The 24,049-nt window shown below is 34.8% G+C and overlaps 1 protein-coding gene across 1 annotated transcript in view; it reads left to right on the forward strand.

Moving 5' to 3' along the window:
- Nucleotides 1-18,584, forward strand: part of LOC131860045 (uncharacterized) — a 38,314-nt gene extending 19,730 nt beyond the window's left edge. The window contains exon 2 of the mRNA XM_059214400.1: nucleotides 18,246-18,584. Coding sequence (XP_059070383.1) covers nucleotides 18,246-18,584 — 339 coding nt within the window. The remainder of the gene's footprint in view (nucleotides 1-18,245) is intronic.
- Nucleotides 18,585-24,049: the final 5,465 nt, after the last annotated feature.

Here is a 24,049-nt window from a genome sequence, read left to right on the forward strand (position 1 = left end):
TCTTGCAGTTGAGCAGACCCAGAGATGTAGCCCTCTAGGGGTGAACTCCGAGATCACTTTGGTGTTATGTGTTGCTTTTGTACTTATGTTTTCTTTTTTAGTTTTAGCATGCATGAATGACATTATGTTAGAATGTATGAAGTGGATTAGACGAAATTAATTGTAAATTCATGTCTTTTAAATGCAGTAAATTGGATCATGAAAAAATGTAGTTTGGAATAATGGAATATATTTAGGAAATTAAGTATGCATGGAAAAATCTCGTTAGTTATGGTGAAATTCAAGTGTGTTATTAATTAGATGCGTGACTTAAATTTTAATAAGAAAAATATGAATGAAAGGTATGATTAAATTGTAATTCTAATGGATGAACTTCATTTGGGTTATTTACATTTTCAATCTTGATATTAGCTATATTTTAACCTTAATGGATGTATTCATATGTTACCTATGATTTAGTCTTAATGAAAGAAATTATTCTTTGTATAAGTATTATCTTGTCTTGAGTTAAGTTAAATTTGGAATAAAGTAACCGTGTTGGGAAACTCTTTAGGTGTTAGTTGATGTCTTCCACTGTATAATTTGTTCTTTGATATCTCGTTGTATCATTAGGTTGTGTTTAACTTTTTTTTTTTAAATATTGCACTCCATTCGTGTGTTTTAGCTTAATTCCTTTAGGGTTTCCTGGTGGGGCATTACATCATACTTTGGTGCCTCTGATATCATGCAAATTTGATTATCATCTATGTGAGTGTCTTGATATTGTTCATCTTGATCAAGTGTTTCTTGTGAATCATTGTTTGTTATATCTCTTGAGCTAATGGCATAAATAGTATAGTCGTATGAGACTTTTGTGTAGTTAGTTGTATTGTCTTGGGTACCTGATGTGGTAGCTTTCCCTTTGTCATGCTTAACAAAAGGATCCTTAAAAATTGTATGATTTGTGTTTGTCGAGGTTTTATCGGTATCAATTGTGATGTCCCCTTGGTCTATCATATCTTGGACCAAGTTTTCCAATTTGTAGCAACTTGATGTTTTGTGACCTTTAGTCCACTAATAATGACAGAAATCATTATCATTCCACCATGTGGGTTTGAAAGGACTTGGTTCATACACTCTTACTTCAAGTAAAGTGATCATGTTTGTCTGTATTAACTTTTTGAGCGTTGACTCAATAGGTTCTCCTAGAGGTGTGTAATTTCTTCTTGGAGCATTTACCCTGGGGTATCTTGTGTTCATGTTTTGTGTAGCATTGACATTTGTGGAGGTCATTTTGTTCCCTATATTTGGATTAGATGACTAACTCATTCCCAAAGATAAAACGGGTTGAGTTTTGTTTATCATTCTGGCATCTACAATACCATCATTGGTCACATTTTTGTTTTTCGACCAAAACTTAGATTTGTCATTGTTGTTGGTGTTGCCATACTTAATAAGACCTTGTTATATTAGTTGCTTCTCACATTTGAGAGCTTTATCCATGATTTGTTTGAATGTGCTTAAACATTGCATTTGTATCGGATATTTAATCTTGGGAATCAAGTTTTTTGTGAACATGTCTACTTGCTCTGTTTCTGGGATAATTGTATTGCATCTCCTATAGAGAGCCCTCCATCGTTGTATGAAGGATTCAAATGTTTCATTCTCATATTGTTTAGTGGCACACAAGTCCATCAAAGTAACTGGGGTGTCAATGTTGTGTGAGAAGTTTGCAATAAATTGTTCAGCTAATTCTCCCCAAGATGTGATGGTTGGTGGTAAATGTGAAAACCACTCTAGAGCTGGACCTCCCAGACTTTTAGGAAATAGTCTCATTAGATAAGTATCTTCTGAGGCAACCTCTATACATGCAATAAAAAATTCTCTGATATGATCTCTAGGATCATCCTTCCCTCGATATCTATTAAATTTAGGCATTTCAAAATGTTGTGGGAAAGGCGGCATGTATAATGTGTGATCAAATGGATAAGGACGCAAGTCCTACATTGTGTATCTTTTTTTATCATTACCAGTCTACATGGTCATCATTTGTTGTTGCAAATTTTGTATTTGTTGTGTTAGAATATCTATTTGTGTCAAAGGTAGACCTTGTTTTGTGTATGTCCCACAAAAGGATTTGTGGTTGTGTAACTAGGAGGTTGTTGGAAGGTACCAAGATTGTAACTTTGTGTGTTGTGTGTTCCACTAGGTACTGTGAAATAGGTGATATACAAACCCATGTTTGGTTGAGTTGTACTTGTTGTATTTGAAAGACCTAGATTTGCGTTTTGATGACTATATGTTGATCCCATAGAATAGGAAAGTGGAGGTTGGGTTGCACTTGTTGTTTGTGTTTGAATAGGTGCTGAGACACTTGATATTATCGGTATGCTCTGTGTTGGTGTACTAGCATTGATCACCAAATATGACGTACTTGTTTGTAAATTTGCATTTGTGTTGACAATTGTTTGGATATGTACGTTTTGAGGAAAACTGGAGGTCATTGCTTGTATTTGTGTCATGGGTGGTGTTTGACTGTTATCTTGACCTAAATTTTTTCCCGGTGGTAAAATATTTGTAACATCAAAATCCTCAGATAGTTTTGCCCCATTTTGTATTAACAACAAGAGATACTTGTCCCTATCACTATGTATAAGTGCATCTATGATCATGAGGACATGTGGGTCTTGTTGAGTGGACTCAATTTCTTCCTTTGTCAAATGTTGTTGTAATTCATTTAGGGTGGACATTGTCTAAGTACCTGAGTGTTGACCTATTGACATGTCCATATTCCAAGTAGGGTTTACAGACTGTGTGTTGTTCAGGTCCATTATTCCTTTCACTTTTTGTGACCTTGTGACAGGCATCTAAGACTACTATATGAGGTGGTTCTATGCAAGACAATGACTAAAACTAGACTGTAGATGTAAATATGAGGTATGCTAGACTTAGACTCTCTATTGAGGATTTTGACGTGAGACCTATTGAGCTCTTCTAGATTTCTCTAATGCAAGCTTTTCCATATGTTGCCTAAGTTGTTCTGTCACAATCTCTCTATCAATTCTACAGGAAATCTTAGACTCAATATTAATCTTATGTATGACTCCTATATATTGAGGTGCGCTTTATCTTATGTCCCAAGCTAAGTTAGCTAGACAATCAATGATTTCTCATTGAACACCGTTTGGAACTAGATTAGGTTGCTTGAAGGGGAGAAAACCATCACCTGGGAGACCCATGAAGACACATGCTATGACTCTATAACTGATAATGGACCTAGATGTATATGAGGTCTAGATGAAGACATATATGATAATGTAGGACTATGTAACTAATATGGATGATAATGCAAAAGACTTAGGATGATAATGAGGATGTAAGTGGGACTATGTAAAAGACGTAGGATGATAATGAGGACATAAGTGGGACTATGCAAAAGATGTAGGATGATAATGAGGGTGTAAGTGGGACTATGCAAAAGACAGGGTGATAATGAGGATTTAAGTCGGACTATGCAAAAGACTTCCTAAGGTCAGAAGTATGTAAGGACTTTTGAGTGTTGGTTCCAGAATGAACTTTGTTTTCTATAACTTCATGTGTGGAACAATGTTTTGTAGTTGTTCAAATTTGAGAACAATTGTTGGGAGGTATGTATAGCTGACTGACTCAATTTTCATACAATCTCAAAAAATTCAAAAATGCATGGGATAGGTCCTAAAATAGCCCACGGGACTGACTCAATACTGGTCTAGCACAATGATACATAAAAAAGCACAGAATACAATCTTAGGTTGGATAGTGGAAACAATTCAAGTGAGGCCCTTACAATAAAATACTGAGACAAAATGAACAGATAGAGAGTCTAGCAGCACTAGCTCCACTCCATGGCACACACTTCTCGGGCATGCCAGTCTCTCTTACCTCGAAGATCCAAAGATCTTATAGCCGAGGAATTTTTGTATCATAGTGTAAGGTACATGAAAGGTATCTATGGGGTACAATCCGCACTCCCGGAATCACTAAATGTAGGGTTTTTTGGTAACTAAATTGGTTCTTAGTATTAGGTTTCGAGGGATCCTGATCCAATGATGGATTCTCAGAGAAAGTCACTTAAGACTTTAATTGAGCTTATCGGTGCAAGGAAGGCCCCCACATATGTCGAATTCACTCAACACTCTAGCCGCCTGACTAGTATACTTATATAGCGGCTTGAAAAACTCGCTCAAGACTATGCTGGGAGAGATGATATCCCCAACGCATCCCAATTCGAAGTACCTCTGTGGGGTGATGAAATCCCCAGTCAAAGATACCCCTCACTACGTAGAATAAAATAAAAATGGATGTCATTGTCACCTCTTTCCTTTCTCCCAAGACCCTGAAGGTGGGTGGAAAGTCAATTAGTGCAACAATAGGTCCACCCCAAACACAATAAAAAGTCTTTACCTTGAGAAAAAGAAAAATGATTTAATCTAATGCAGCCTGATTCACGTTCATTTTATAGCCCAAATTTAGGTGTTAGATATGCATGTGCATGTCCATTTTAAACACTGAATCGAAATATGAAGGCATACATGTCAATTTTAACCATTTGTTGATTTTAAGCACGAAAAGACCAAGTGTGAGATACATGCATGTCAATTTTAACCCATGTTTATTTTAAGCACCAAACAATGAAGTGTGAGGTTATCCATGCATGTCCATTTTAACTGTTGTTGATTTTAAGCACCAAAAGATGAAGTGTGAGGTGATGCATGCAAAATACTAATCTAATCCTTTCTGTAAATCTACCACAGGCTGTAAACAGAGATTAGTAGTAAAATCAAACCAACAGAAAATAGAAACTCAAAACTTGACAGAATTGAATGCACAACCATACTATGTGATTGCATGATACTTACGGATCAAATGCATGAACCTGACAGAGAGAATGCGTGATTCTGAAAGGCCGAATGCGTAATGATAACTGGTCGATTGCATAGTAATAACAGGTCAATTGCGTGACAGACAGGAAGACAACAAAAAAGTTAAAAAATAAAAAAATAAAAGATAACTAAACCTGATCAGAAACCTGCACAACCAATTGTGAAGCCCAAGCCAAATCTCTCATCATCCACTCAATATTGATTAGATCATATTTAACTTGATAAGAAAGAACTAAGCTATTATATCTATCAAAGGCTAGTTGATCTTTCAAATCTTGTATCTGCTTTTCTGCCTAGAGAACCTTTTGATAGTGTTTGGCTTCTCTTCTTTGTTGTTTCCTTCTTCTTGCACCTAAAATATTGAACTGTACTTTTCTTTCCATAAACTGTTATAATCAAATTATGAAATAGAAGCAATTTGATCCCTAATTAACTCAATTTTAGACAGAATTAGACAGATGAAATAACAGACGAAAGAAAAGAATTAGACAAAAATTATCCCTGTGAATGCGTGATCCAGAAAGGGTGATTGTGTGATTTGGACAGGATGATTGCGTAACCCTATCAGAGCGAATGTGTGACCTTGAGGGGTTGAATGCGTAGCCCTGTCTATGTGATTGCATGATGGAAAATCTTTTCTTCAACTTTGTGCAACTTGCAAATTTTTTTGAAAAATTCGTACAATCTGCAAAAATCACACAGAAAATAAAAAAAGTTAATTAGTTGTTGATTCATGTCAGGTTCACCAAAATGTCACAAGTAAAATTCATCTTAATCAAAATAATCAATTAGACTCAAAGGAAAATCACGATTCCCTATCTAATCAAAGAATTCTAACAAACTAACAATGAAATAATACAATCAAACAAAATAGGAATTAGAATCATTCAAATCAAACTCCCTATTCCAAGATTGCATATAGCTTCCATTCCTCTTCTTTCTATGTGCTATAATGACTCTCAAATATTGTGTTGGTAACCTGCAAGTGACATAAAGATTCAAAGTTCGTGAGTGTTCTAAAATGGAGATTGAATGCTCAATTTATAGAAAATTGAAGAGGATTGATTGAAAGGTGGAATAGATTGATCAAAAGGTAGAACTCAGGGTGAGTTCAAATGAAACTCAATAGATTGAATAGATTAATGGAGTCAAGTGATTGAGAAAAAGCTGACTGAAGGAAGAAAAATAATGATTGGAGGAAATAAAGAGGATGACAAAGAAAGCTTAATTTAGAAAAAGCTAACTAAAAGATGAAAATAGAGAATGGAGAGATAAATGATTGAATTAATTAATTGATTGAATTAAGTAATTTAGCATGTGCTTGCATTTAGACTTAGATTTTCAATTTAATATTTGCATGAAATTTATTCAAATAATTGAATTTATTTTAATTCAATTTAGTATTTGGATATATTTAGAATTTGACTTTGATTTTCAATTTGGTTTTTGAAATCATGCACATGTAATTGAATTTGGAAGAAATTAAATGAAATTAGAATTTGGGGGATTTGGAAATGGAAGAATTAATTAGTTAATTAAATAATTTAAAGAAACTATTTAATTATGCTAGAAATGAACTTTAATTAAATAATAAAGATTATTTAATTTAAAGAAATGAATCACAATTAATTAAATAATAAATATTTAATTAATATTTAGAAAAGGGTTAATGATTAGATGATGATAGGATTGAGATAGAAGTTGAGAATTAATTTATTTAAATAATAAAGATTATTTAAATTAGGGAATTAATTAGAATTAATTAAATAATAAATATTTAATTTAATATTAGAAAATGATTAAATGATGAAAGAATAGAAAATAGAAAAATTAGTAAGATTGTGAGGAAATATGAAAATAGAAGAATAAGATTAATTAACTTAATTAAAGAATTAAAGAATTATTTAATCAATTAGAGGAATGATTAGTACATGATCAATGAGACATTTTTAGGTGTCTACACTTTGTGTGAGTAGAGTATCCCAAGAAGATACCTTCATTACTTCTTGAATCAAAACTTCCTAATCCATCTTCATCTCTTTTGATGAAGCACTTGCTACCAAACACCTTAAAATACTTGACTGATGATTTCCTATCATACCATAACTCATAAGGTGTCATATGTTGTTCACTCTCAGTTGAACTCTATTTAATGTGTATACAGTTGTGTGAATTGCCTCTTTCCATTATACATTAGGTAGATTAGCTTCATTAAACATTATCCTTGCCATCTCCTTGACTGTTTTGTTCTTTCTTTCCACAACACCATTTTGTTGTGGTGTCCAAGAGGCTAAATATTATCTTCCAATAACATGTCTCTCACAATAATCTTCAAACTCATTTGATGTGAACTCACCTCCATGGTCTGATATCAGACATTTCAGCTTATATCCACTTTCCTTCTCAACCATCTTCCTAAAGATTTTGAATCTTTCATAGGCTTGAGACTTGTCTTGCAGGAAGGCGACCCATGTCATCCTAAAGAAATCATCTATAAGCAACACAAAGTATCTTTCTCCATTTAGGGCTCTTGTTCTTGTAGGCCCACACAAGTCAGTGTGCACAAGATCAAGAGGTCTTATAGTTGAGTATTCTTTAGTTTTGAAGCTTACTTTAGTTAGCTTTCCTCTTTGACACTCATCAAAAAAGGTTCTTGTTGGTTTGATGACCTAAGGTATATGTTTGGCATACCCTCTCTTGCTTACTTTAACAAGATTATCAAAATTGATGTGACCTAGTCTTCTATGCCATACCCAGCTCTCATCAACTTGTCCCATCATACATTAAGACTCAAAGCATTCCTTAAGATTATATATGTTGCCATCTACCATTTTTCCTTCAGCAACAAATTGTCCATTTCTTTCTTTTCTGATTTGACATCCTTTTGAATCAAATGTAAACTTACATCCTTTATCACACATTTGACTCACACTTAGCAGATTGTGCTTCAAACCTTCCACATACTATACATCATATTCTTTCAGTTTACCATCAATATTGAGAGTACCTTTGCCTTTTATTTTGATGGATGAATTATCTCCAAACCTCACAGAACCACCATTCCAATCTTCAAGCTTAATGAATTTCTTCTTATCACCACTCATGTAATTTTAACAACCACTATCTACTACCCACAAGTTTTTCCTTTCAGCATGTAGGGCAGTTTGAACAATCAAACTTGACTTAGCCTTATCTTTATCCTTTTTTGCCCAAACTTGTTTGGTTTCTTTCTTATTTTCTGTTGTCCCATTTGGTTATGATTTTGCATTAAGTTCAGATGTTGACATCGTCTTCTTTTTCTTAGTTGTCCTAAGCTTACTGTGTTTTGCAATATGGCCCAAGTTTTGACAATGATAGCATTTAGCATTTAGCATTTACATTGAATGATGAATTTAATAATGAATTTAAAATTCTATTGTGGGACTGAGATACATTTCTCCTACATTCATAGCTTCTATGACTATACCCATTACAATGATAAGAAATAGCATTCATATCCCTCAAACCAGCAAATTGATTTCTACGTTTAAAACTAGGAGGAGACCTATGCATAAGCTTACAATCAGCAATTTTATGACCATAAGTAATGCATTTATAGCAGTATCCATGGAATTGAGGTACATGCCAATCATTTTTGAAGTTGTTTCTCATTTGTCTCCTTGGAGCAGCATAGTTCAGTCTTCTTGAGGTCACTCTTCATATATCCTTGACCTTTGTGTAGCCTCCATTATCAACATTGGCTTTTCTTATAGGATCAACATGTTGTTTCCTTCACTGATTCTTTGTAGCAATAGTATATGTCCTCTTCTCATTGGGCTTGTTGACTGTGAAGGTTTGTTTGACTTCACTTTCTGTAATGCCCCGCCAGGAACCCTAAAGGATCGCAACACAACAAGGCAACTAAAAGGCACAATAATTTTTTTTTTTTTAAAGATTAAAGGAAATAATCATAACTTTTCTCAATAAATAACATAAGCGGAAGACTAACATTACATCCTAAAGGGTTACCAACGAAGATTACTTCAAATTAAAACCACATCACAATATTAATCCAATCATCCATTTAAATTAAGGAAAGCCAATAACGATAAAATAATTCATATTCATAAATTGATCTCCAAAAGATAGGCTTAAAGATTTACAACATACATACTTCCAAAGATTCATTTATACATAATAGGAAAGATAATTGAAACAATATATATCCCATGAACCTAAATTACAATATTCCATAAATTACATGGCTTCCATAGAACAATAAAATACAAAGGTTACAAGTTGTTGATACAATGACCACACGGGCCTCAAGGTACAAAATCAAGAACATAAGTGCTACATGAAGCAAGAACCAAGATGCACCGGCGAAGCCAATCCTCGCGTGAAGGTAGGAACAAGATATCCGATGGGAAGTGGCACTACCACCCGACCATGTGGTCCCAAAATGGAACCACCCCACCGTGCTAGGAGATAGCAGACGACCCTCAAGCAAGCAAGAAAAGTACAACAGTACACATGACTCCGCAGTACACAAGGGACTTGACTCACAAAACACTAGCAACCCTAGAGAGAGAGTGTCATCACATGGCTTAACATGGTTACCCTAGGTAGGTCTCCATAGGTCCCGGCCCCCATCATGGGTTATCCTGGTAACCTCTCCCGAACCCCCGGCTCCATCTAAGCATCATGCGGACCCTACCATCCTTTCGTGAGGACAAGGTGGTAGGTTTGCCATTCCAGGCCTTCCCAAACACCTTGAGCCTATACAAGCACTCAACCGTGTACGGGGTGCATTATCTTAATTAAATTAATAACTACCCACCCCCTAAACAAATTATTAGGTTATCACTTAATAGCTGACTTTCGAGGGGTTATCCTGCCATCCACTTTGGGTGCGGCCCCCACCCGAAAGCCACTCTCTCTACTAGGTCACTAACTGGATAAGACTATCTATGAGAACTCTATGGTGGACTAACAACCATAAATTATCTAGACATAACACAGGTGGAGGACTCACAGTCACAAACCCAGAGTTGACCATTAGGGACATAACACATAACAGCCCACTTCCTCAAGGTTTGAACATCGACACCTGACCAAGGGTAAACATTGACAACATAATGACAGTTTTAAACATAATGCAACGACATCAAAACAACTAGACTGCAATTATAAAAACACAAGATCCTACACAAGCAATCTTTCTTTGAGCAGTCAACATTTAAATCAAATTAAACAAATGTAAATATCGGCTAATATAAAATACTTCCAAATAACAACTATTTGTCGAATACAATCATCATACGATTATTTTTCAATACTTGGATAACAACACTAATATCAAATTTAACCTAAACTTTCCTTAATTCCAACATTAATACTAACCTCTAAATCGTTTAATTTATTTTCACGATACCAAGCAAATAATCCTCATCACTAAAATTAAAAAAATTATTAATTAATCTCAACATCATTACAAACTACAATTAACATATTATTATTATTTAATATTAAATAATAACATATTGTTATTATTGTTTAAATAACTATATATTATCACTTAATATTAACACAAAATAACACTAATGAATTTTATTTAAACCACTAACATTTTATAATATTATTTTCATTTTTTTTTAAACTAACAAAAAAATATATTAAAAAAACAATTTAAAAACCCCAACGTGGGGCCCCCAAGCTCCCACACAGCAAGCCTGTTGTTCCCAGACTGGGGAATGCAGCGCTTGCTGCTAACCCCAAACTGGGGGAAATGCAGCGAGCTGCAAGGTAAAGGGGGGTGTGTGGCTGGGTCGAGCCCAGCTCCCCGCCACCGCCCCCAATGAATTGATTTCATAATTTAATTAATTTTTTTTTGTTTTATAAAAAAACAATTTAAAACTCGTTTTTAAATAAAAACGACAGAGACCATAACAAAGGCAAAAACTAAAAACAGAGACAGAGGTTTCACCTCTGGTAAAACAAAACTAAAAATTAATTTCCCAGCCCCATCATTTTATCAAACATACAAACAAAAAGAAGAATGTAGAAGTCACTGGTAATGCCAAATTTTACCAGCAAACAAACAAAATCTTCTGAGACAAAACAGGGGCAATAAAATTTCATTCAAATCAGCCCAGTTTGCTCTAAAAATTTAATTAAATGGGAATAAACTTAATCCCCAAACCCCAATTGAATTTATTTGCTCCCAACAAGCATGAACAAGGAAATTTAACTCATGACCATCATTTTTAAACTGGAAATTACCAGGGGGAGGTATTTTATGAATGCTTGGCAAAATTTTGCCAGCATAACACTACTAAAACCCAACAAAATTTCCAATTACAACCAGCAAAATAAACTAAGAAATTTCTTGCACAAGCAAAGATGAAACAATATAAATTTAGTTAAGAAACTACATGGAGAAAGATTAAGTTTGAATTTGATAACAAATTGATAGAATCCTTCTTCCACAACCCCATGACAAACAAACACCCAACACCCAAAATTCACAATTCAAGCTTTTAAACAAATAACAGAAAATGGGAAGAAAGCAAGGATTTTTTTGTTGAAATAAGCAAGAATTCAACCAACCTCTATGATTTCCAAGCAGGAATGGTATGCTTCAGCAGGAATCCCAGCTAGTTCAAACCCAATTCCACCCTTCAAGCAATTTTTTTTTCAGAATTTCTTTCTCCTCCTCCAAAATAAGCATAACCCCCAAAATCTCCTCTAAAATAATTTTGTAAGACAATCTTTTAACCTAATTTTCTAGGTTGCAAAATTTCTATTTAAAAAAAATATTAAAATCCCACAATTGACTTTCTTTTCTTTTCTTTTTCTTTTTTTCATATTCCTCAAAACAAATAAATGAAAATTCCCTCTTTTTGAAAATTACATTTTTCATATATATCAATTAAATCAACTTTTCTACTAAATAGGAAAAACAATGAGTTAACTTTATTTGCATATATTAAAAACAATTAACTAATCTATTCTACTTCTTCCGTTGGATCTAAACACGATTACTTTTCCAGAATACGCAACTAAAAGTTAAAATCTAATAAACTAATCAATTAAGCTTGATTCAAGACATAAGGCATAATAAGAAATAAATCGCTCAAGCCGACAAATAATGACAACTTATACTTTAAAAAAAAATCGAACCACTATGGCACGCAAATCGAGGAAAAGTAAAAAGACTCAAAATTCAAACAAAAGGGATGAACGACCGACTGACGGCACTCACAAATAAAGACTGAGGTAAGGACTAGGGTCAAAAGCTATCTCCTCCACTCCCATCGGACATATAAGGCACGCTCAGACCTGTGAAGCCAGGTGGAGACGATACCCCGTACCTACCCAGTACTTGTACCTGCAATATCCTGCATCACCAAAGCACACATACATGCATATAAATATAGAATACACGGCACGCACACCGATGAAGGAGAATCACGACGTTCCCTGTCTCATCAAAACGAGTGAAGGAAAATCATCCCCTTGCATCCAATACAATAGCAAACACGCAACATATATATGACACATCACCTAGATAAAGTAAGATGTCAGTACGAGCAATAATCCATGAAATACTAGAAATCACCAATACTGAAATACTGAAAATAACTCATGCATCCAATATCCAGATAAACATGAAATAATATCAAATACGTCTGCAAAATGTCGAGCAATAAAGTGTCAACTGAATAGTAAACTGCAACACAAAGATAGTCTAATAAGTCCGATCAAAACGGGGTACTACACTTTCACTTGAAGAGGTGAAGAGTATCTCCTTGTCTGATGAATTTTTATCATTAGAGCATTGTCCAACCTCAAATCCAACACCCTTTGTGTCTTTGGAGTGATTTTTCTTTCTCAACATTTTATCCAAAGCATCAGTGTTGCCCTCATACTTGATTCTCACCTTGAGTTCTTCTTTGCACTTTTCAAGTTCCTTTCTGAGATTCATAATTTCTTCATCCATCTTTTGATATTCTTTCTCTTTGTTTTCTAAATATGATTTAGTCACTTCATACATTCTTCTAGCTTCATCCAATTGAGTGGTTAAGACAATAAGATTTCTATTTGATTATTAAATATTCTTATTTAGTAAGTTATTCTCCCTTATGATAGACTTCTTGTATTTCTTGAACTCTTTTCTTACTTTGTTAATTTCTTCAAGAGCACAAACCAATTCTCCTTCAAGGTCAACTACAACATCTTCATCTTGTCCCTCACTATCATCTATATTCTTAGATTGATCGCCACTATGTTTCTCATTTAGGATCTCTTGAGCCATGAAGACACTAGTTTGTTTTTCATCTTCACTATATTCCTCAACCGACTCACTTTTATCATTAGAGAAATCACTATCAATTGAGAAAAGAACCTTCTTCTTTTGAAAGTTTCTTATTCTTGATTTGTAAAACCTTTTACCCTTATCCCTGACATCTTCCACATTATTGTCTTCCTTATTCTTATAGGGACACTTAGCCACAAAATTTCCTATTTTACCACAATCAAAGCATTTGAAAGGTAGCTTTCCTCTATACTTGTCTAATCCTTTCTTAAGCTTTCTAACAGAGTTAGCTTCAATAGCATCATAGTCATTTTTATCTTCATTTGTAGCTTGTTATTTTCCTTTCTATATGGTATTGAAAGAAACTTCTCTCTTTGAAGGTTCAACACTTATTGTTCTCATCTCATAGACAGACAAAGAGTCAAACAATTCATTCATAGAGAAAGTCTTTAAGTCTTTAGCTTCCTCAATAGTTGAGACTTTTCTATCGTACTTTGAGGTTAATGATCTTAGAACCTTTTTGATAGTAACTTCATCTTTGACATCCTCTCCAAGTCCTCTTATAGCACTCATAGTCTCATCCACTCTTTGCAAATAATAAGCTATCTTCTCTTCTTCTTTCATTTTTAGATTTTCAAACTGAGCTCTTAGATTTTTGCAGTTTGGCTTCTTTCACTTTGGTATTTCCTTCATAAACACTTTGCAGCTTATCCCAAGTTTCTTTTACTGATGTGCAATGCATGACTTTGACAAACTCTATTTCTGACAGACTACTTAAGATTGCATTCCTAGCTTTAGCATTATTCTCATATTCCCTTTTAGCATTAGGGTCAGTAGGAAGAACTTGAGGAATAGTGTAACCATTTTTTACTAACATCCAAACATGAAATCCTACAAAGGACAAGTTTCCATTCTTCTGCTCCAGAAGGCATAGTTGGTGCCATCAAACATATGGGCTTTAGAGGATGACTTATTTATATCCATTGTGTTCACAAGATAGGATCTACCCAAGCTAGAGAAAGCTTTGCAAAAAGGGAACCCAGGTCTCTGATACTAATTGAAGAACACAAATGGACACTGAGAGGGGGGGTGAATCAATGTATTTTAAAACTTTAATTTTAGTGTGCATATTTTAAGGATGTAATGCAAACATAAATACACACACACAAGAGCACATCACATAACACATAATATATGAGGAAAACCTAATGTGGGAAAACCCTCAGTGAGAATAGTTGTTGGAATCTACTGCTCCATTCCAACCTCATAGTAAATAATAGTTTACAATATTTAGGGCACCAACCCAAGGAGTGCCAAACCCTAATTTTATGAGCACCTACTCAAAGGTGCACCTACCTCTTCTTTGAGAACCCACTCAGATATTTACAGTGATTGTTCAAGTTTACAATGCAATGATAAAACCTTGTTATTGTTGAAGTGGGTTCCTCATACATACTGAGGTGTACAGTGAGTCCATCATATAGTGGTTGCTCACCGTGTTGTGTGGTGAGTCCACTGTACGATGGCTTCTCATTGTACGGTGAGAGATAGTGTCATGTCATACTATTGTAAGGTGAGACCCAATGTGGTGGTGCATAGTGAGACCCAGCCCCACAACGGTGTACAGTGATGCCCGCACATATTTTAGGGACTGTTGGCTGGACAAGAGGCATACTAAGTTTTTTGACCATTTTGTGAAGTGACGGTTGACATACCAAATTCCATAACGAATTGTGGTGTATAAATCGTTGCATGATTCGTTAAAAAGGTATGGTAAAAAAATGTTGGGTAGATTGTACACAATCTGAGCTTATGAAAAAATCCATTGTCGAATGTATGTAACATTGCTTACAGTAATACAAAGAAGACACTCGATTTTTGGTGTGTGGGTTTTTTTCCCAAAAGGGTTTTCCCAAGTAAAATTTAGTGTTTCTCTGTGTCTTGTGTGCTTGTTGTTTTTCCTATGCTCTTTTTCTCTTGTTTAAATGTGCATCTTAATATTTTGAAATAAATTTAAAAGTTGCTATTGCTTACTTCCTCTACAAATTTGGCATTTGGAAGGCATTTTTGCACTGTAGCTTTCCTTACAGTTACAAATGAGTTTTGTAACACTTACAAATTTCTCATATCATGGGAATGACTTCTCTTCCTACTGAATTTTTTCCTCTGTTTCTCCTCCTTCCTCTGTCTGGTTATCTTCTTCTCTCTTCTAGAACATCACTTGCTAGAATGCTTCATTCATGCTCTATTTTCTCTTGGCAGTAACACACACTCTCTATCAACGACAACACTCTTTATACTTCATTTCAACAGTACTTGCTCTTCTCTCTAGCACACTGTATATTGCTATCTTTTTCACACCATCAGTAAATTTTTTGAGATATCATTATTTTCTACCAACTAGTGTCGAATCACATTTACAGCTACTACTTGATAAGATTGACTTTGTATACATCCGATTTTTCTTCTACTGCAATCATGAATATTTTATTCAAGTCGGTCTTGGAGGTCTGTAACTCAAGAGATTTTATTCTTTGTCCTAAATAAGATCTCAGATCAATTGCTTGAATTAAATACATCATTATTGTCTTCAGATCTTTCTCTATACTTGGATTACTAAGTTTAGTAATCTTCCTCTCCCCAAAATGATCTGCAATCCTTCCTCGAGCTGCACAACCTACCTTCAACTTGGTCACCATTAATGCATCTTTAATCTTCTCTGAGAATTTTGACAACCACCACACTCAAATCCACCATCACCAACTTCTACCTATCAGATATCTTCTTTGACTAGCTAGAGAGCCATGTCTCCATTTCCTTTGTCCAGATCATTCATTCAAGATTGATTGGCCACCATGTAGATCATTTTTCCTATCGGCATACAAACATCTTCTTATTCAGCATCCAAGTCACTTGGTCAATCTTGGTCAATCATCTACGTGGACCTTTAAGTCTATCAGCTTGCAGACATGGTTGCAAAGTCAATTACAATCTTCAAGTATGTTAGCAAAATAACCATTCATCTTTTCAACAAGTGTCCTCTGATTCACTCTGTACATGCCACATCATCTGGTCAAACTTGGTCAACACCCATGTGGACTATCAATTTTCTTAGATCCATTGAACTTCATGCACGTTCTACATAGGATAAGCTTCTATTATTCTCAAGAAGCTTTCTACTTTCTTTGTTAGCTCGCACCACAATAGCATGGTCTCTTAACCCAAGCAAGATAAGCCTTGTCTTCCCTTGACAAGCATCTTTTTCTTCTATGTTAGCCAACACAACATTTTGTGTGCCACTTAACCTACATGGGATAAGATTTTCCTCTTTTGTATTTGCTTGTCTTTATCCCACGTTATATTCCTTAACCCTATTTCTCCTCACGGATAAGCTTTCTTCATGCTATCAAAGCTTTTACTTGTTAGTCTGTGCAACATTTTGTGTGCCTCTTCACCCACACAGGATAAGGTCTCACACTCTCTTATCTTCACTTTTCCTTATCTTGTGGGCATCTTCACATCCCATCTTGGTCATGCGGGATAAGAAGGCCCTTCAATTCCTTTTATTTTCTTATCCCATGAGCCTGGTGGCATCATCCTTGTCTCATGTGGGATAAGCACCTTCAAGCAATTCCCTTTGAATTCTTATCTCATGAGACCATTTCTCTCCAAGTTTCACCACATGGGATAAGGATGCGCCTTTACTTTTGTTATCCCGTGCGAACTTTGTGTAGCCTCTTACTTTGTTCAGGATAAGGGAATCTACAATCTTGCCTTTAGTTTCTTGTCTCACATGATGTTTATTGGTCACTTTTTACACCACGAGATAATAGGGAACATCTCCTCGCTTCATCTCCTTTGACTATCTTATCCCAAACAACCATCATTGATCATATTTAACAATGTGGGATAAGAGGGACCACTTTGTTCAACAAGTCACATTTTGACAATGCGAGATAAGGTATAACACTTTTTTCTTTTTTCTTCACTTAAGTGTTATCCCATAGGGTATTTAACACTTGTCCAACATACTGCGGGATAAGAAGAAATAGCCTATGCACCTCACAAGTGTTATCCTATGAGGTCAATACTCTCTCTCAGGAATGTCACGGGATAAGAGGATAGCCCGATTGATCCATCAATAATGTTATCCCGCAAGTTCTCTTCCCTATAGATGAACACAACATGGAACCCTCAGATGCATGTGAACCAAACAATTGTTGCCACATGGAAATCGACTCGGTGACTATTGCCAACATGACCGACATGTGAGGACAATTAATCTGGTCAAAACCCCTGCAACATAACACAATGTGTTATGCGTGACTATTGCATGTATTACTACAACCTCCCTTGACATCCTTTTGACATCAATGACAATAATGCCAACAACATATTGTATTCTATTATTAATTTCTAAATAATATATTGGACAAATTTTGGTGTGTATGTTTTTTCTTTTGAAAGGGTTATCCCTACATAAATCACTATCTTATGGTATGCATGTTATTGTGTTTATTTCTATTACATTTTATAACTATTGTAAAGATCTAGAAAATTTTTTCATTACCCTCCTCTCAAGGTTAGTGTATGAAGTTGTTTCACTACTTAACTTCCTTACAATCATTAAATGAAAGACTCAATCTTGCCATAAGTGTCATGTCTTCAATATATCTCCCATTATCCTCTAACGAAGAAAAAAAATTGCAAAATGAATAGAATAGGGAAGAGAAACTTGTTAAAGATTTGAAACAAGAAAAATTTCATATTGGTACATGCTTGATAATCAAAAAAATTGAGAAGTTAAAGACACATGACAAATTTTAGGAGAAGTATGAAGCAATGAGAAACTTATTTGTGGAGCAAGGGAAAATTTAAATAATATTGAAATGTTTGGAAAAGGTTGTATCCCCTAAGATGAAGTTGCAACAAAAATCTTATGTTGTGATGAAGATTATTTAAGGCACTTGATAGAAATTTGTGGTAATTTCAAAATAATCAAGAATATGTTAAGACAACATAAGAATTTTCATGTTCTTGCTATAAAGGAAAATAAGAGATTGTCTGTGTCTCCGAGGAAAGGTAAGAGGAAGATGGAGGAAGGTGGGCATAGCAAGGAAGAGACAACTCAGAGTAAAAAGAGCAAAAAAGATACATGGGTGAAAATTCAAGAGGATAAGGATAATCAAAAGGAGATGAAGATTGACTCAGAGGAAATCAGAAAAGATAGGAGTGAGATGGAAATGGATGAGTCTGGAGGTGAGGAAAGCTGGAAAGAAGAGGAAATGGGGGAAGAGGAAGGAGGAGCTGAGGATGTTTCCAACCATGAAAGCCCAACCCACAGTGTTAGTTTAGGCACTGTCAATAGCCAACCAATGCAAGAGTAGGAAAATAAGGATAATGAGGAAAAAGAAATGGATATTGAGTAGGAGAAGAATAAGGAAATTGATCAAGAGGTGGATAAGGAGAATCCGAGCAAGGGTAAGGATTATGATGGAGAAGGGTTAATCTTGGATAATCTCAAAAATCTATCTGAAGCCAAAATGGGCTTTGACAGGTGGGTGTATGAAGGAATAAAGAGTCTAGAAAAAATGGGAAGTAGTGGGAAGAGAAAAGGAAGAAAGATGATAGGGACCAAAGGCAGTGGAAGAAGGATATGGAGGAAAAAGAAAAGAAGCTGGAAGCTCAAATTGGTAACCTGGAGGAAGGAAAAACTGCTATGAAAAACCTTTTGGTTATGATTCTGGACATCCTCACCTTTGTCACTAAGAACTTGGAGGAAATTTCAAAGGTCCTTGAGGGCTCCAACAATCCCAAATCTATTGTGGACATTGATATTGAAGAAGACACAATTGAGACAGGGACTACGGAAAGTGTACCTGGTGGAGCGGCAAAGAGAACAAGGGCAAGCATGAAGAAAGTTGTTGTGGCCTCTGCTAAGGAAATCGCTAATCTTAGGGACAATATTAAATAATTGTATGGGATTAGCGGAAATTTGACTAATGCCCTGAAAAACATTAAGTAGTTTGTTTTCTATCTTTTATTTGTTTTGGTTGGTCATTGCTGGTTCTGTGGGGCTTTTTGCTGGATATTTCTCGTTTCTATGTTGGTTTTTTAGTTGTTTATTTCTTCTTGTTTCCTAATGCTCTATTTTCTTAAGGTTATCTTGTAAAGGGTTTCAGGGCCCCTTCAAAACATGCTTTTACCGTAATCAAAAACATAAGAATTTTCATGTACTCATTATTAGAGAATTGAAGCACTTTGAAAAGTTAAAAGGATTCCATGCGCCATCACTCCGGAAAGAGGATGCAATAGTAAGAATTCAAGAAGAATGGAAGAAGAAATTCTCACATATTAAAATTCCCATTATCCTTTCCATTAATGAATATGAAGAGAAGGCGGTAAATAATTTGAGCAAATATTTGCATGAGTGATCAATGTTAAATATTTATCCATTGTCAAGTGTGCTAGTAGGAAGTATGTTGAGCATATGGATTGTTTGTTTCCAAATAATTGAGTGGAAAAGGAAAAATCCAAACTTGATTTGCATTTTAATTTATCATTTTGTGGATTTAGTGTTGTGTCATCAGCTCATGAGCACCTATAGTTTTCAGAAGGGAAACAAAATGCATTTGATTTGTGTTTCAATCAGGTATCAAATTAGGACCTTTTTTTACTTCACCACTTTGCGGTTATGTGATATCCCCATGCAATTGCACCAGTTTTACAAGGAACAAAATCAGTTCAAAATGTGGAGAATCATCCTCAAAGTTTGTATTTATTTGTGTAGCTACAATATTCCATTAGGTGGTGCAAATTTTATATTATCCTTTGTGTTTCAAAAATACCTTTGGCATATTCTCTTGTTTTAAAAGATTCTCAAATAAATTATTGGCATTTGTGCATTGCTCAGTTCTTATTGCTCCCTTGTTCTATAAAAGGGATTTCAAGGCCATTTCTAAGGGTTTTGAATTTCATGTTTTGGGTGGGCAGTATTGGTGTACTTGTTTAAGTTCATATAGAAAATGCTAGACTAATTTTTTAGTATTAATGAAATCATTGCAAAATTATCTCCAAATTGTATATTCAAATTCATATGAATGAAATATATTAAGAATATTTTGAGTTTGTCATTATAGTGTTTCTATGGTTATGTGATTGGTTTATAGCTCTCTTTCAAGGAAGGAATTAAAATGCTTTAATCAATTCACATTGAATTTGAATGTATGGTCTGGATTTGTAGGTAGAATTTTGTGATAGCATGAGAAGATTCATTAATGTAAGGCATTAATGTGTATGTCCATTGGTTTGAATATTATTTTCAAGTGAACACATTTATTTTCTGAAATTTGACTCCATTACCCTAGACACCAATCTTTAGGGTTATTCAACTCCTAGTTTAAAAACAACTTTAAACATTAGATCCATTTAATTTTCATGTTTAGGAGAAGGTTAGGTTACAACTTATTCTCAATCACTAGTAAATTTTTAACTTCCAAGAATGAAGATAATTTGAAAGAGATTACACATTTCCTTGGTATATTTTCATTGAGAACCCATCTTCTTTTTGTAATATCCAATCAAAAAATGTTAAGATCTATGGATATTGTTAAGGGATACCCACCTAGGTTTTGCAAAGCCTAAAGTGTAGAAGATAACAATATTTGATTATATATTTTTAGTTTGCCATTGATCCAAGAGCTTGATCATTGAATTTGGCTAACTCGTAGAGTTTCTTGGGCAATTAGTTGGAACAACCAATAGGTGGTACAATGGTGGTTAAAACATCATGACAAAAATGAACACATATGAAACTTTATATGTTCACACTCCACCTTGTTTAATTTCTTATGTTTTGGCAAGTATTATGGTGTAGGTTATTAGTAGCTTATTATCCCATAAAATACAAGTTCTTAATATATTTAAGGATAATATATAGAAATAACATCACCATACAAGAATCAAGAGGATTAGAAAAAGCTAGAGTGTTGTTTTAAAGTGATTAATTTTATCTTTTAACATTTACATCCCTACACATAATTCTCTTTGTATGACAAGGTGGATCCTCAATTTTATGACTCACATTAGAAGGTCAAATACACTAGGGAGATGACCTACCAACTAGCCCTTCCACTTTCAATGAATATCCTCCTAGGTTTTAGTTGAAGTTGCAGATTTCATGATCGACCAACAAAGACACCTTCCATAAGAGAGTGTTGCAACAAAGAGCTTACTTGAATATTGAGAAATGATAATGAATTACATGAGATATTTTACTATGTACAAATACCTTGATTATATAAGCAAGATGTGATGAGGTATGACAACTACTCTTGATACAAACATTAAATGTTCAATGCAAAATATTAAATTCCTAAATGGCTAAAATTAAATAATGAAACATGGCCCCATTATAACTAACTTCTAGAAATGACACCTACAATATAAGGACAACTAACTTATAACCTAAGTAAACTTATCATATGAGTAGGTTCCCACTAATAACTAGATGAGAAATAACCTCATTCACACTAACAACCCCTTAAGTTCAAATTGCAGAGATGAATTATTATGAAAATGGTGTAAGAAGCTAAATGATGATGCAAAATGCAATATGGGTCCCAACCACTAGGCCATGTTAGGTACCCATGTACTAATGATCTTTCACAAACAAAGAATAGGAGAAAACCCTATGTGGAAAAGATCCTCTCCAAATGAGAGAATGTAAATAAGATCATGTACATGTGATATAATAAGTGATTTATGGAGTACTCAACATCAATAAACCCTAAGAACTACGTCCATCACAAAGATACAATACAATAACCCCTCTAATCAAGGGAAATATAGAGACTACATAGCCCCCCATAATGAAGTATCATAAAAACTAATAAAGAAATTTTGAAGCCAAAAGAGAATCCAATGATGAAAAACCACATGTCTCCCCTTAGGAAGAAATAAATCTAATGGTGAATTTTGAAGAAACTCCATCTCCATGAAGAAGTAAGAAGGATAGAGCATCACAAATTAAATCTCAAAAGAAGAATCAAGTGCCTCTGAAGACATCTCATCAAAATTAAGAAAAACCCTAATCAAGGAAGAAACAAAAGAATGAGGAGACTCAAGAACATCATCCAATGAAAATTTTCAAAGAGGAGAGTTACCCCCTCAATCATGTCCTCAAAACCTGTAGAATAATAATGACAAACCAAGTTTGAAACACCTAAAATGAATCCATCCTGTAACCAAAAATATAAAAAATTGTATATATCCAACTTTGTTGAAGTCTTAGAAACCATGTTAAGGTCAACTCTAGTGAAGTTGGTAATGAGGGAATCATGGTAAGATTTATAAGCCCATTAAGAGGAATTGAATTTCCCACATTAGATGAAATAAATATAGGAACATAAATATTATAGTCAAGATAGAAGTGGGAAAAATTATACAAATTAGACTGATGATCAACCCTACCCTTTGCAATAATCTCTCCTAATTCCCAATTAATGTGATGCAAGAGCATCCTTGGTCGATGAGAAATCTTGCATCGACCAGAAATATTTCCTTTCAGTTTTGTTCTTGTTTAGTTTATTGTGCGGTTTTTTGTGTTCTTACCGGTTGGTATCGGTAGTTGCTTGCTTTTCATGGAAGATCTTATTTTTGGTTTCCAAGCAGGTTTGTGTGCTTAATTCCAAATTTTCAGTTCATTTGGGTTCTTTTCCAATCAGTTATTGCTTCTGGTTGACTGTTTCTGGGTCCTGGGATAGTTCTTGAGCTTACCGATTGGTTTTCCTTCATTATTAGCATGATTCTTGGTGTGTGGATCTATTTTGGGTCTTGTTTGATGTTCTTTGGCGTGTGGCCAACCTTCTTGTTGAACCACACCTCTTGGTTGTTATTTTTTGGAAAGATTTCTTTAATTATTAGGGCCGCCCTAGTTACATGTTTCATTTTCCTGCATTGGTAAATATAATCTCATGAGGCTGACCCGGATATGTTCTCGTGGGTATCTATATGTTATTATGTGATCATTTATAGGGGAAAAGGAAGTATAATTAATAATAAGGATTGAGATTCACATTTTGTGATCTACTTGATTCTTACAATCCTGGTTGGATTGTATCTGGCTTGAAGCCTGCATGTAACCAGTTAAATATCGGATGTTCTTTGATGATTATATGATGATAACCGAATGGTTGTTGGAAGTTCTAAAGTAATGATATGATCTATTTATGTAATCTTGTTATGTTTTCTTGGTGCATAAGCCGATTGATTCTCTTTGAGGGTTTTACTAGTTATGGCTGCACCAAGTGGTATCAGAGCTAGTTATGAACTGGCTAGTGGAAGAGGTGTTTGCGAACATTGAGGCATTCCTTTGGGTGGATAGATCACCAATTGGAGGTAGGTTGTGCATGTGATCAATAGATCACCGAGGGGAGGCAATTGAAAATGGTAGTCAGATCACTGAGTTGAGGCAGTTCACCTAAGTGGAAGAGGAGATGTCACCTAGAAGGACAAACCCCTGGAGGGTAGAGAATATGATTGAAGACTTCAAGAATGAAGTGAGGAACGAAATCCAAAATGCTTTGGCTGGTTTGCAGAAAAACCCTAAATCTGATGATGAGTATGAAGAAATTGGTGAAGAGCTTGAAGAGGCTGAAGGACCAAAAGATGAAAGAGAGGAAATATTTTTGAGAGCAGTGGCGCAAGCGAGTAAAGTTCATAAAGTTGAAGTTTCCAACTTTTTTGGAACACTGAACCCAGAGGATCTGATTGATTGGATCAGAGAGTTGGAGGATTACTTCAAATTTGAGGATGTCAAGGACCCACAGAGAGTCTAGTTGGCACAAACTAA

This window comes from Cryptomeria japonica, chromosome 11 (assembly GCF_030272615.1).
Source record: "Cryptomeria japonica chromosome 11, Sugi_1.0, whole genome shotgun sequence".
NCBI classification, from domain to species: domain Eukaryota; kingdom Viridiplantae; phylum Streptophyta; class Pinopsida; order Cupressales; family Cupressaceae; genus Cryptomeria; species Cryptomeria japonica.